The sequence below is a fragment of the Aethalodelphis obliquidens genome, unplaced genomic scaffold, assembly GCF_003676395.1.
Source record: "Aethalodelphis obliquidens isolate GAN/ISIS:26980383/991018 unplaced genomic scaffold, ASM367639v1 scaffold13, whole genome shotgun sequence".
NCBI classification, from domain to species: Eukaryota; Metazoa; Chordata; class Mammalia; order Artiodactyla; family Delphinidae; genus Aethalodelphis; species Aethalodelphis obliquidens.
Window position 1 is genome coordinate 28,640,185 of NW_020837957.1, and position 14,895 is coordinate 28,655,079.

General features: G+C 34.1%; 1 protein-coding gene across 3 annotated transcripts in view; it reads left to right on the forward strand.

Moving 5' to 3' along the window:
- The window catches only part of MTF2 (metal response element binding transcription factor 2), an 86,011-nt gene that overhangs the window by 60,333 nt on the left and 10,783 nt on the right, over positions 1–14,895 (forward strand). For all 3 annotated transcript variants that reach the window (XM_027114348.1, XM_027114349.1, XM_027114350.1), the window contains 6 exons: positions 2,751–2,846; positions 3,087–3,187; positions 3,580–3,728; positions 5,715–5,810; positions 6,656–6,724; positions 7,565–7,688. In XM_027114348.1, the coding sequence (XP_026970149.1) occupies positions 2,751–2,846; positions 3,087–3,187; positions 3,580–3,728; positions 5,715–5,810; positions 6,656–6,724; positions 7,565–7,688 (635 nt within the window). The remainder of the gene's footprint in view (positions 1–2,750; positions 2,847–3,086; positions 3,188–3,579; positions 3,729–5,714; positions 5,811–6,655; positions 6,725–7,564; positions 7,689–14,895) is intronic.

A 14,895-nucleotide genomic window follows, 5' to 3' on the forward strand; every position in this document is an offset into this window, starting at 1 on the left:
GGTCTTTCTAGTGAAAGAAACTTTTTACAGTTTTTAGGACTTATCAGTTTAAAGGTCTAAAGTTACGTTTTGAATCTCAAATTGAGGGGTCAGTGAGGAAAGGAATAGGAGGCAGATAGAAGGTCTCCAGCAGTAGTAATATTGAACAGATCTTATTACCTTGCATACAGAATTATCCCTTTTGCTTAGTTTGTAAATATGGTTCTCTATGGTGGAACTGAAACATGTTATACTGCTTCTGTTCCCGTTGTATTAACTATGTGTCCCTTTCAACTTTTCTACCATTTTGAGGTGCCTGTGGGTTAAATATAGGTCTGTCTTTGTGTTTTCTTCCCTCCCTCCCATCCTTCCTCCCTTCCAGAAGGGAAGAAGAAAACCAGTTGTACATAGATAGAAAGTTGTTGTGAAAGTGAGGGGGTCTTGTCCTACATGTGGCATATCCAGTATATCAGTTCAGTGGTCTGTGGTTGTTTTTTCCTCGCTGGCTCCTTTTACTATCCTCATAATGAGATAGGATAGCTACTTGACCATTTAACTCTTTGTAACACCCAGAAAGTAGCACACATGTATGTAACTTGCAGTTGATATAGAATGAGTAAGTGAACCTGAAAATTGCAATATGGCAGATGTCAGTGTGGAGTGTAGCTTTAGTAGTTTTCTTCCTGTAAGGATCCTGCTTATAGTAGTTATATATCAAAATAACTTAAAAATTATAGTAATTTCACTCATAAGATTCTTTTAAAATTTTTTCATAAGTAGGAACAATGTATAGTCATATTAGTAGTCAAAGAAATGTACGTTACAACAGGGAGATAGTATATTAAAACCATAAAATAATTTTAAAAGGATTTTTAATCTTAATACCTAATACTGTTATGGTTTCTGTGAAAATGATGCACTGCTGGTGGCAATGTAAATTTCTATTTTGGATATTTAATAGTTGCAGTAAATACATAAAGATGTTTTATATGCTTTCATCTATACAGCAGACTCATTTGTAGCAGTTTATTCAAAAGAAATAATTCATAAGTAAAAAATCTAGATGAAAAATATTTGCTGCAGCTTTCTTTTAACAACAACAAAAAATTTGGCATATCTAAGATGAAATGGCTTTATAGTCATTTGGGTTTAGAGTGAGGGAGACTATAGAAGGCCACTAAGCTACACAGAAAGTTTTTGTAAACTTGATGATAAAAAAGACATGTTGGATTTCACAAGTAAAGGCAATTCTCTGCTTCCTCAGGATTGTTTCCTGAGGGTGAACACATATTGTTTGACGGATCAGCATCCTCTTTTACGAGGAACTGCCTTCTCCTACACCAGTCCACATGGTTATAGTGGGAGTCAGATCAGGCACCTACCACAATCTGGGCTATTGGTCCTTTTCCAGGAAGTTGCAGATTTGGACTGAGAGGTTCTAGGCTCAGTCTGGTCGCTCTCGTGACTGGAGCCATAAACTGAGAAACTATGGGAAGCCACATCCAGCCAAGCAAACAAAGCCTGGGAGAGGAGAGGAGAGAGGACAAGAGCCAAAACAAAAAAGGAAAAATGCAAAAAACGAACAAGCAAAAAATTTGGTAACCTGCATATCTAAGAATAGAGTCATAATAAAGTAAACTTGGTTCTTTCCACTGCACAGAATATTATACAGCTTTTAGAAGTTATACATTTGAAAACTACAGTGTGAGAAATGCTTTTGATGGAAAAAACATTACATAGTATTAATGAAAAGAAGCATCTCACAGTGGAGAGAATATGGACTCTGGTGTATCTGGGTTTGAATCCTAGCCTTGATACTCCGTGACTGAGGGTACTTGGATTATATACTTTATCTTTCTGAGCTTCAATTCTTCTCTATAAATAGGATATGTATCTAATAAATTGTGGAATTAAAATAATATGTATCAAGAGCCTAACACAATGCTGGCTCATAGCACAAAATTGTACCTTTTTATTATTGTTGGTATGTGAATAAAGTGTATGTATTAGTATTTTAACTATGTATATTGAAATTCATGAGAAGAGATTATTGGAAATAATTGTGCTAAAGTGATAAAATTATATTCTAAATTTTGCAGAATAAAATTGTTTTTAGAATAAAAATGTTTAAGGAAGAAATAACTTACCTATTCAGGTAAAATGTAATTAATAACTGGAACCCCTCACTTTTGTTTCAGTGGGATATTGTTTAGGTATGTTGTTTGACACCATAGTTCCAGATTTCAGAAGCTGGAGATCAAATAATTAGTGTTCAGCCTTTTTTATAAATTAGTAAGTAAAAAGAAGTGTTCTGAATCTTGAGAGTAGGGAGTCATTGGCGGATCTTCCTTGCCCCTTTTCTTTAGTCTCATGATGTTACGCAGTGTAGGGTGAGTGAGTAATGTTCACGGGTAGGTGTGTGTTCTGGAGAGTAGTTCTAGTGTTCACAAAACATCCCCTTCTCTCGCCTCCCAAGAGGGTGGGAATATTGGAAGTAAATGGTAAGGGATCCTGCCTGAGAGCAGTTTAAATTATGCCCTCTGCCAAAAAGCAGATTAAATTATGAATGTAGACAGTGAGGCATCTTAAGTTAAAGGTAGGAAGAACACAGATAAGGAGCAGAGAGAGAGCATTTTGTGTATAGTACTTTGCCTTGAGAAAATACCATTATGATCTAGGAAACAGACATTGCCAATATGGGCTACTCACTGAGTAAAAAAAGTGGTTTTGTTATATGGAACAATTCTTTATGTATATTTTAAATATTTCAGGAGCCACTGGAAGTGGGGAAATGGTCTGTACAATATGTCAAGAAGAGTATTCAGAAGCTCCCAATGAAATGGTTATATGTGATAAGTGTGGCCAAGGTAAACATTGATTTTTTTTTTAATCTTGTGGAAAAGTTTTATTACATACTTAATGCCCCTGTTGAAGATTAATGATTAAAAATTCTTTACATTGGTAATTTGAAGCTGTTACCATAAGTTTAGTCATCAGTTGTAAATATATTAACGTAGGAAAAGAGAATACTAAAATGCCTTCTTTAAATTGTGTTGCAGTATTTATTAATAAAAGAGAATTTGCTTTATGCTTTTTTTGATATTAAGGATATCATCAGTTGTGTCACACACCTCATATTGATTCCAGTGTGATTGATTCAGATGAAAAATGGCTCTGTCGACAGTGTGTTTTTGCAACAACAACAAAGGTATCTTTTAAGTGTTTTGGGCTAACGCCCTAAATGGAATTTGTAAGACACTATCAACGTAATGATTGTGTACGTTGAAAGTTTATTTGAATGAAATGAGCAATCAATCTTGGGTAGAAAGAGGTACTGCTTATTGTTTGACTAATGATGCTTAAGTGACTTGCAACTATTCTTGCACTTATTTTCTGATAGTGGTCTTGGAATTGGGGCAATAATTTGAAAGAAAAGACAACAAAATAAATAAAGATTATTATTGGTCAAACAGTTTGTGATATGGTAAGAAATTTAGAATGGAAATTTCTTCATAAGTTTCAGAAGCATTTTAAAATTATAGAATTGTATTTAAAATTTTATCCTTCACTCTTTTAAATAACTTTTTCCCTCTAATATAGAGGGGTGGTGCGCTTAAGAAAGGACCAAATGCCAAAGCATTGCAAGTCATGAAGCAAACATTACCCTATAGTGTGGCAGACCTTGAATGGGATGCAGGTCATAAAACCAATGTCCAGCAATGTTACTGCTATTGTGGAGGCCCTGGAGAGTAAGTAAATATGGTTATTTAATGCCCTTAATTTTTAATTGCTTATATTGTCCACTTTATTTTTGTTATTGATTGTGGTATGGGAGTGATAGTGAATTGTAAATGCATGAAAGTATCAATAAAGAAAATTGGGAGGGATTAGAAGCTGTAGTTTTATTCATCTTTATCATTAAATGTTTGCTAAATAAGTGAGTCAGAGTTCTAATTAAGAATGTTTAGAAATTTACCTTTAACTTCTGATCACTCGTTCTAGTTCTGCTCTTTGTAACTAAACACATGCATCTTATCTTTCTTAGGAGGTAGCTCTTAAAATACTTAAATCCAGTAATCGTATTTCCCACTCCCATGACTCACATACCAAGTGTTCTCTTTTCTAGGCTTAAAAATCTCCATTCCTATCAAACATTCTTTATGATGTGTTTTCCAAACTCTATCTTTGTTGCTCTTCAGTTTTTGAAAGTTTACTCTTGAAATAATGGTGCCATGATTACAAAATGCAGTGTTTCCAGGAATAGTCTGACAGAATATAACGAAGCTATTAGAGTTCTAGGTATTATGCTTCTGTTGTTGCAAGGAAAGATTGTATTACCCCTCTTTGGTCGTCCCATCATATTCTTTTGGCTCATTATGGGTTTGTAGATGGTCAACTAAAACTAAAGCTTTTAGTTCTTTTTTTCATACAAGCTGATATTAAACCAAATTGTGCATCATGTATTTGTACTACATTTTAAAAAATGTTAGTGGATAACTTTACATTTAACTCTATTAAATTATAATTATTGGTTTCTTAAATCTTATCAGACTCCATGTTTCTCTTAAGACAGGGCTGCTCTCTAGAAGAATGCTGGGACATATAAGATGTTCAGTGATGAAAACATGAATAAATGAATATGTAAATGAATGAAATTTTAGTTCTTCATTCTACCTTGTCTCTAGTCTTACGGAATTTTTATTTGTGGTTTAACATTTTTATAACATTTCTCAGTTTTTGGTTGCCTGCAGGTTTAAGAAGCATTCTCTCTGGTTTCTTTAAATCATTTATAAGAGCTAAAGTGAACCTAGAGATTGATCTTTCTCCTTTACTCATTTATACCTAGCATCTTAGTTTATAAACATTATTTTGTGAAGCAGATTGTTCATTGTTCTTTAAGTTTTATGAAGCAGATTGTTCATTGTTCTTTAAGTACTATGACTTTATGAACTATGTTTGATATTGCTAACACTTTAACACCTAACAGAGTACTTAGAACATAGTATTCATTAGTCTTTTGATAAATGAATGACCTTACTAGTAGCATCTTGCCTTTGCCTGTGTATGGCTTAAAATTAACGTGGGGCTAACTTACTGAGCAAAAGAATTATTTGAAGAAAAGGCGTTATTTGGGTGGCAAGTAAGGATATTAAAACCATGTACTAACTAAAAAGAGAGGGTATCTTTAGCTGAAGATTCAGTTTTAGCATCTTCAGCCATCTGAAAGAGAACAAAATCTGTCACAAAGCCTTCATACCTGGTGGAGTCTTAGATTAGATTTGTGGTTATGTTAACCAAATTTATTAAATTGCTGTACTCCTTTTTTTTCATTATAAGGAACAAGAATAATAGGAACACAGTGAAGGCATAAAGTTGCCTATGGCTATTTGGTATATGAGACAAATAGCTCTACATATCAGTGACCTCTGAGACTGTTGATGTGAAAAAATCCCAGGCTTCACAAAGATCCTTTACTAATTAGGACCCAGGCACTTACTGATTAGAAATAGTAGATGTAGCTTTCAAGAGCTTATAAATTCTCATGGATAAAAGAGAAGAGGAATGAAATGGTCAGTATTAATAACCTTTTTGGGAAGAAAAAGTTTAGCACTAAATATACCAGAAATGTGATACTGTAATCAGAACTATATTCTGTATGTCACTTTTGTCGTTGTTTTTTTTTTTTTTTAAACTTTACCTCATGAAAGGTAGTAATTTTAAATTTTTTCTTATAGCTGGTATTTAAAGATGCTACAGTGCTGCAAATGTAAACAGTGGTTTCATGAAGCTTGTGTGCAATGCCTTCAAAAGCCAATGCTATTTGGAGACAGGTGAGAGAAGGGCATTTGACTGATTTTTTTTTTTAGCTTTTTAAAATTGTATTTATGTTTTTTCATTTTCACATTTCTAAAAGTAGTTTTAATAATGATTTGTAAAAGGTTCACCTTGGGAATATATTGTTTAATATACTTAAATTATATATAATTTTAAAAAGCACATAATTTTTGTACTTTTGGATATTGCAGAAAGCTTTTGAGTATTTGACCAGTGAACATATTTGCACCTATTGCCCCACAGTACTCTAAACTATTCTCATTGGTACCTTCTTTTAAAGAACCTCAAGGGGATCCAAAGAACCTCAAAGATAGACCTAATGTCTTTTTGGATTAAGAGAGCATGAAATAGCAGAGAGAGCTCTAGAAGAAAAATTAGATCACTAAATGTAACATCAAAAACTCTGGGTTTAGATTTTAGCTTATGTGATTTATTGTCTTTCTGACCTTAGGAAGGTCACCTTGTCTCCTGGGCTTTTTCTACCATGTTGTTTTGAGCATTGAAAAGTGACAATGTGTATAGGAGTAGCCATCACAATTCCCGTTACACACAAGCCATTAGTAAACTATGCCTGTATATCAATCTGTATATGAACTCTGAAGGTCTCTAATGGTTAAAAAAAAATTGCCCCTTTCCCCCATATACAAACTATTTTATTATTTGTCATTACTGGAAAAGAAACTCTTTAAAGCACAGTGTCATGATTCAAATTATATTTTGCTTTGTGTATCAGTCCTTATGTCAATCGTAGGATTTGCACTTGCTGAATATTAATTTTAATTGTTAAATAATTTATATGTATTCTTGATTACTCAGTATATAACTTTTCTTTTTTCCTTAGGTTTTATACATTTATTTGCTCTGTCTGCAGTTCTGGACCAGAATACCTCAAACGTCTACCATTACAATGGTAAGTATGGACATTTCTGTTAAGGAACAAAAAAGAGCCATATTTTTAAATCTACAGGATGAAACTTTCTATATACATTTACTTACCTTAAATAAAAATTTGTTCTTCTTTATGCCTGGCTTTATTTCTTTTCCTGTATTTATCCTCAAGCCTGATGTCATCTTCCCCAAAGATTATCTAGTTTTATTGCTGAAGTAGTAAGCCCATTCAGTTTCTAATGGCATAAAAAGTAACTTTCAAATATCTTTTAGATCTTCAAAATTCTTATTCATGTTTCTAGTTCTTTTGGGCCTTCAGAATAGCATCAGTAGAACAGAGAAACGTCTTATAACAAATATACCAATTTCTGCCTCAGTTAAGTAATCCTTGGGCATGGGAAGTACGATGAATTTTGGAGATTTACTGAAAATGTTTATATAGTAAGTGCTTAGAAATTTTTGTCAAATATTTTACATATTTTAGGAAAAGATAAGATTTAATTCATGAATCAGATAAAAGTCTGTTAAAGTGTGATCCATTTTGTAGCTTATGTAGTAGTGAAAACATGAAATTTTAGATCATAAGTTATTTTTTCTTAGAGTCAGGTCCTCTTTGAATGTATTTCAAGAAATCAAATATCTTTTAATTTTTACTATTCAGGATAAATTAAATGTTTAGTTAATGTTTTTCATTTATTTTCATATGTAATGACTTATTGTGAATATGACTTGTGATATTAACCCTCTGTTCACCTAAATACTTTGGATTTTTTAATTGTTGGTTTTATAAAAATATTGTGTGATTTTTAAACAATAACCAAAAACATTGTTTTCATAAAGTTTGATTATTTTTGGATTCCAGGGTAGATATAGCACACCTATGCCTTTACAACCTAAGTGTTATTCACAAGAAGAAATACTTTGATTCTGAACTTGAGCTTATGACATACATTAATGAAAACTGGGATAGATTGCACCCTGGAGAGGTAGGTGGTCTTAGAGCTAACTTCATTAGCTACTTAATGTCTTTTTTGTTTTGTTAAAAGCAACTATCGCACATGTATAAGCCATACGTCTAAAGTAGCATTTTATGTTTAGTTAGGGAGAAATAATCTTTGGTGAGGCTATAGCCCTCATTCTCCTGTTTGTTGCCTCTTGACTTGAGGAAAAATGTAGGAGGAAGTAAATTACTTGATTCTTCCATTTTCTGAAGTGAAAATCACTGTAGATAAAGATAGAAGGGAGGGAGAAATCCTTATTATTGGGTATCTTACTTATGATTCCTCCTCCTTTTCTTCTAAGTTTACTCTAAACTTAGAGATGGGGACTTCCCTGGTGGCGCAGTGGTTAAGAATCCACCTACCAATGCAGGGGACATGGGTTCAATCCCTGGTCTGGGAAGATCCCACATGGAGCAACTAGTGAGCCTGTGCTCTAGAGCCCATGAGCCACAACTACTGAGCCCGCATGCCGCGACTGCTGAAGCCCATGCACCTAGAGCTCGTGCTCTGCAACAAGAGAAGCCACCACAATGAGAATCCCACGCACTGCAACGAAGAGTAGCCCCAGCTAGCCACAACTAGAGAAAAGCTCATGCACAGCAACCAAGACCCAATGCAGCCAAAAAATAAATAAATAAATAAAACTTAGGGATATAACCAACACTCTTCTTTCCTCTCTTGTTGGTACTCCCTTATATATATTTAACTTCCAGGAATAGTGAGACCCAATAGTAGTGTTAGCTAAGTTAGAGAGTGAAGCTACCTGAGTTAGAGATTATCCCCCTCATTCTGACATCTCATTTGCTTTTTGTTTGCAAAGTGTAACCACTCATGCTGGTTTACAAAGAGTCTTTTTTTGAAAAAGCAATGTAAAAATTAATGCATATTCATTGAAGATTTTGAAACTACAGAATAGCACAAAGAAGAAAATAACTAGAGTAACTTTAATATTTACTTTGTTTTTAGCATTTATTTAGAATTATTAAAATACAGATATTAAATATTAAAATATGGACATTAAATTTTTTGTTTTATAATATGTGGAATTAGTCATGCATTACTTTTTGAGGTAAAAACTAAACTGACTTGAAATTTAGGAAGAGTTTCTGCATCTGTAGCTTTTAGACGTGAGGCAGTTTATAAGGTTCACATCAAGTAAGATATCAAGTTTTTTTTGTTGTTGTTCTGGGGGTTTTATGGGGCATCAAAGACTGCATAATACACATTTATTTAAAAGTTAGTGGTAGGGCTTCCCTGGTGGCGCAGTGGTTGAGAGTCCGCCTGCCGATGCAGGGGACGCGGGTTCGTGCCCCGGTCTGGGAGGATCCCACATGCCGCGGAGCGGCTGGGCCCGTGAGCCATGGCCGCTGAGCCTGCGCGTCCGGCGCCTGTGCTCCGCAGCGGGAGAGGCCACAACAGTGAGAGGCCCGCGTACCACAAAAAAAAAAAAAAAAAAAGTTAGTGGTAGATCAGTTGCATAAAATAAATACCTGTGGAATACTTAGATTTTAAAATCAAAGATATTAAAATCAATTGAGCTAAGGTGTTTTGAGTGTTAGAAATTGGAATATAATACTCATTAAGTTTTCTGTTAAAAGCTTTTTTCAGATGACTTTTGAGAGAAAGTGAGTGACTTGTAAATTTGATAAATTTTAATAAACTGATTAGTAATGGGAGAAAAAAGTGAAAGGCATTGTTAAGTATAGTGTTCTTTATAGTCATCTTAATATTTAATGTTCTAATACATTAATTTGAAATGCTTTCTTTCTAGCTATGGTTCTTTCAGCACTTCATATGCAGATACATCTATATTCCTTTTAGTACACTTTATGTTTTACATGATTAAATTCTGCATTGGTTACCTCACATAGATAGTGGGCATGCATATAAAAACTCAAGTTTTGGGACTTTCCTGGTGGTCCAGTGGTTAAGACTTTGCCTTCCAATGCAGGGAGTGTGCGTTCGATCCCTGGTGGGGGAGCTAAGATCCCACATGCCTTGTGGCCAAAAAACCAAAACATAAAAAACAGAAGCAATAGTCTAACAAATTTAATAAAGACTTTAAAAAAGTGGTCCACATCAAAAAAAACCCCAAACAAACAAACTCAAGTTGTTTTATTTATTTCAAATGCTATCATTTTTTATTAAAATAAAAATGTAATTTAGATTCTATTGAAGAGGCTGAAAATAATAAAAACCATAATTAGATGTTTTTAAAGAAATGAGTTCAGTTTATGAATTTCAGGTATCTCAGTTCCAACTAAACTTCTGACACATGTCAGAAAAAGTTTATTTCAGCAATAGGTACATGTTTTATTTTTTGTAACCTATGAGATAATGTCTTAACACATAAGAAATTTCAATTTCTTATTCTTTGCCAAAATGGAAAAATATATCTCTTTTATTTAAAAAGTAAAAACATGATTATAATCTAGTATAACTTTACAACAGAAAAGTTTTACTTTTCTGAGGAGTGTTTCATTTTTGGGAGCCATAAAATTTATTATCAGAACAAGTGACTTTCTAGTCACTTCTCATTGCTCTTTCTCTGCATTTAAAAAAAAAGAAAATATTTCAGACGTCTTAGGTTAGTCATCTCATCCTCAGACTAGTTATTTACAGATGGAAGTTGAGGTTTTAATCCTCTGTATTAATATTTTCATCTTAATATTGTAAATGGTTTTTAGAGTGAGATTTTAATGATAAAGAGACCATAAAATTTGTCAGTAATATTTTTTCAGTGTTTTCATTTAGTTTACTTCTAAATGTTTGTGGTAATAGAAACAAAGATAATACAAATAATGTATTATTCCAAATTATTAAAGTAGTAAATCTTTGGTTACCTGAAATTGAATTGCAAATTGAATTTTGTCACAAATTCAAAATTAGGTTAATAAAATTTTCTTTTTGTTTATATTTATATTCAAAATCTTTTTATAAAATAACATTAATTACAGTTATCCCTTGATATCCATAGGGAATTGGTTCCAGGACCCCCTTCAGATACCAAAATCTGAGGATGCTCAAGTCCCTTATATAAAATGTTGTAGTACAGTTGGCCCTTAGTATCTGATTGATTTTCTGCAGTTGGAACCCAGGGATACTGAGGGCCAACTCTACTCTCAAAACATGAGAATTGCTGTATGCTAAGTATATTACAGGCATACCTCAGAGATATTGCGGTTTCAGTTCCAGGCTGCTGCAATAAAACGAATATCACAATACAGAGAATCACGAATTTTTTGGTTTCCCAGTGCATACAAAAGTTATACTTATACTACATTGTAGTCTGTTGTGCACAATAGCATTTTGTCTTTAAAAAGCAATGTACATACCTTAATTTAAAAATAATACTGTTGCAAAAATGGAGCTGATAGACTTGCTTGAGGCAGGGTTGCCACAAACCTTCAATTTGTAAAAAGACACAGTATCTGTGATGCACAGTAAAGTGAGGTAAATGAAAGGATGTATGATTGTATTGGTTAGTTGAGTACGTTGGAACACTCAAGTCATTTTGAACATCAGTTCTTACTATACATACTATAGATTATATGACAAAGACGTTGGCTCTAGAATTTTAGAGAGTGTATTTTAGAGAGTACATTTTAGAGAGTACAGTTGACTCTTGAAGAACGTGGGGTTAGAGTCACTGACCCTCTGCACCCTGCCCTGTCTGCAGTTCTGCACCTGCAGATCCGACCAACCGCGGTATGGTACTGTAGTATGTATTTAGTGAAAAAAAATCCGTATGTAAGTGGACAATGCAGTTCAAACCCCAGTTGTTCAGGGGTCAACTTTATATCCTTACATACTGAAAGGCAAATTTAACATTTATGTATCATATATTTTGTTCTTTCTTGATTATTATTAGGATTGTTAGAACATATTAGAACACAATGATTATTTTATATCATTTCCTTATGTGATCTTGTTAAACATCCTTGACTCTTGGTGCCTTAATGATTATCACACAGACCGAGTATAGCTATTTGAGAAACTGCTGTTTTGAATTATTTTCTTTGAGATAGTAAAACTATGTAATATAACATTTGACATCCCAAATAAAATTTGCTTAAGGTTTTTATATACAATAAGATGTTTAGAATGAGGTTGTATCAGATTGCTTTTGGGAGTTACAATGAGATATTAATACTTTTTAGAATCTGCCTATTATCGTTTGTCTTTGCTTCCTAATGTGATTTGAAATTTCAGTTCTGTAAGGACAACCCACTTTTCTGTTAACTGTGGTCTTAAATTTTAAACATGTAAAGGTTGATGGGAGAGCAGTGTGTTGAGTGCTGCCTCACTTGAAGGATGTAGGGAGAAAAGCATAGGTAAAATTCAAGTGAAATACTATGGCAGAAACAATGTTTTGACTAGAGAAAATGTAGTATAGTAGAGGTGGTGTAATACTTTTAAGTGAAAATTATAAAAAATCTAGTTAAAAGCAGTACTTGGGGCCTTGCGTTGTATATTAGCATGCAGTGTATACGTTGGTAAACAAATTACTGAAGCTTTTGGCATACTTAAGCCTCGGTGGTGTGGAATTAAATATTGGTAATTGAGGCATGTATTCTACTGAAGGGAAGAATTTTAACTATACATAATAGCATGTATATCTGTACAGAAATATACAACCCTGAAAGTGAAAACATAGTGTGAGATTAGTGTCTGTAGAGGGAGGAACAAAAATGATTATTCTGTTGAAGATATATATTATAAACCTCATGGTCAGATGGAAGATCTAGAACATGATGCTCTTCTTTTTTTTTTTTTTTTTTTTTTTGCGGTACGCGGGCCTCTCACTGTTGTGGCTTCTCTCGCTGCGGAGCACAGGCTCTGGACGCGCAGGCTCAGCAGCCATGGCTCACGGGCCAAGCCGCTCGGCAGCATGTGGGATCTTCCCGCATCGGGGCACGAACCCGTGTCCCCTGCATTGGCAGGCGGACTCTCAACCACTGCGCCACCAGGGAAGCCCGATGATGCTCTTCTAATACAGCTTATTTGATTTACATTATAATATTTGCACTCTTCGTTTTCAAAATACAGAAAGGGAACCCTTGACCGCATTATGCGAGTTGAAATAAACAGTCCTATGCAGAACAGTCCTGGAGTGCGGAAGCAACTTACAGTTAAAATTTCTGGGAACCCACAGAGAATAAGTACCAAAAGAAAAAAGAGAGTTCATTGTGATTTTCAAAAAGTAAAAAGGAGTGGATTTGAGAAATTAGAAACTGTTGTTGAATGTCAGCAAAATTGTAGAGCAGATTTTTCATACATATGGCTTGTGAAGATTTAAAAAGCAATAAGGGGGCTTCCCTGGTGGCACAGTGGTTGAGAGTCCGCCTGCCGATGCAGGGGACACGGGTTCGTGCCCTGGTCCGGGAAGATCCCACATGCTGCGGAGCGGCCAGGCCTGTGAGCCATGGCCGCTGGGCCTGCGCGTCTGGAGCCTGTGCTCCGCAACGGGAGAGGCCACAACAGTGAGAGGCCCGCGTACCGCAAAAAAAAAAAAAAAAAAAAAAAAACAGGCAATAAGAAAAAAATGCCATTAATTTATTAGAATAAACCACGTTAAATACCCTGGTTTCTTTTTTGATATGATTAGCAACACTGTTACGTCAAATGCTAATGCGCATGGTGTAGACATAGTATAACTCAGTTTCACATAAGATATCGAAATGTGAACTGGTTAAAATAAAAATTAAAAGGATTTGTAACTAATTGAGTAATAGTAACAAGAGCAGTCAATGGCTTGGAAATATTCTTGAGGGAGATTCTAACGGAGAGCCACAGGGTTCTGTTTTTTTCTCTATCTTCAATTCAAGAAGGATGACAGAATCAAGAGAAAAGACCATCTCAAACACTGAGCTGAAAACAAAATCAAATTAACAACAGTTGTTAAATTTTGCTTTTAGGCTTAAATATGCAAACAACAGTATGGAAGAAGCAGCGTATGATGGGGGATACTTGGCTTGATAGCAGTTCATCTAATAAGATTTTAGAGTTGAGGTGGCAGTGGGGGACCAGGAAGAGGATGGAATTATTTAGCCAAGCTTAATATGAAATAATCATGTGATGGGGCTGCTTAAAATTTTTAATCTAATCTTATACTTAGCCATGATAGCTATTGTCAAATATTTGAAGAACTGTCTTATAAAAAAGGGAATCCAGGAAGGAAGGTTTTGTTCACCCATGGAATGAGCTCCTTCATTAGGTTTCATTAGTGGTACTATTTAAACCAAGGTTGCATGACTCAGTACTATAAAAGGGATTGAAGTATTAATGAAAACTTGAATTAGATGGACATCTTGGGTCTCTTTCCAACTGTAAAACCTGAGTCCATTATTTCTCCTTTAATAGAAATTTTCTATCACTGGACACTTCAGAAATTACAATAGGAAGGTGTGGTAGGGTTAAGAGGAATGACCACCAAACCAGCTTCCTTCCTTCCTTTCCTTTCCTTTGCCTTTTCCTCTTTTTTTTTTTTTAAGTACCCAATACACTGAGAATGGGCTCTCAGTGAATGTTCAATGAAGGTACTTAATTGTCACTTGGGTTCATGTTCTAGCTCTCTAGCTAACCAGCAGTGTGAATTTAAGCAATTTAACCTTTACATCTGTTGACTAATCTGTAAAATAAAAGTAGATGATTTTATGAGTCTCTTCTATTTCTAATATTCTATTTGACAGATTTGTTTGTTCTTTTTACTTGAAGAAGTTCTGAGCTTCGGGAGTTTCAACTGGTAAAGAAAATTACTAGTAATTTTGAAAGTCAGTGGTGATATTTTGGAAGTTTTTTTTTGTTTTAGTTTTTGTAGCTTTGAGGATGGTCTTTTATAACTTAATTGTTTTTCTGTTGGGCCCTAGTCTTTAAACTTTGAAGAAAAGGCAGAAATGACTCTGAAAGAAACTTTCTGGAACAAAATAGAATATTTTCTAGAATTGAATGTTTAGATTTTAAAGTGGTATGTGATGATAAAAAAATTACTGAGCCATTTTGGGGTTTAGGGCTAACCAAAGTCTATAATTGTTATGAAAATAAAATCCCCAAATTTACATTATTTTTTTAAATTATAGAAATTATTGGTTTGTGTTAATATTAGAAGTATTGGGAAATAAAATGGCATATTTCTCCTTACTTTTTATATTCTTTCCTGTTAATATTTATTAGAAGATTTTATGTTTGATAT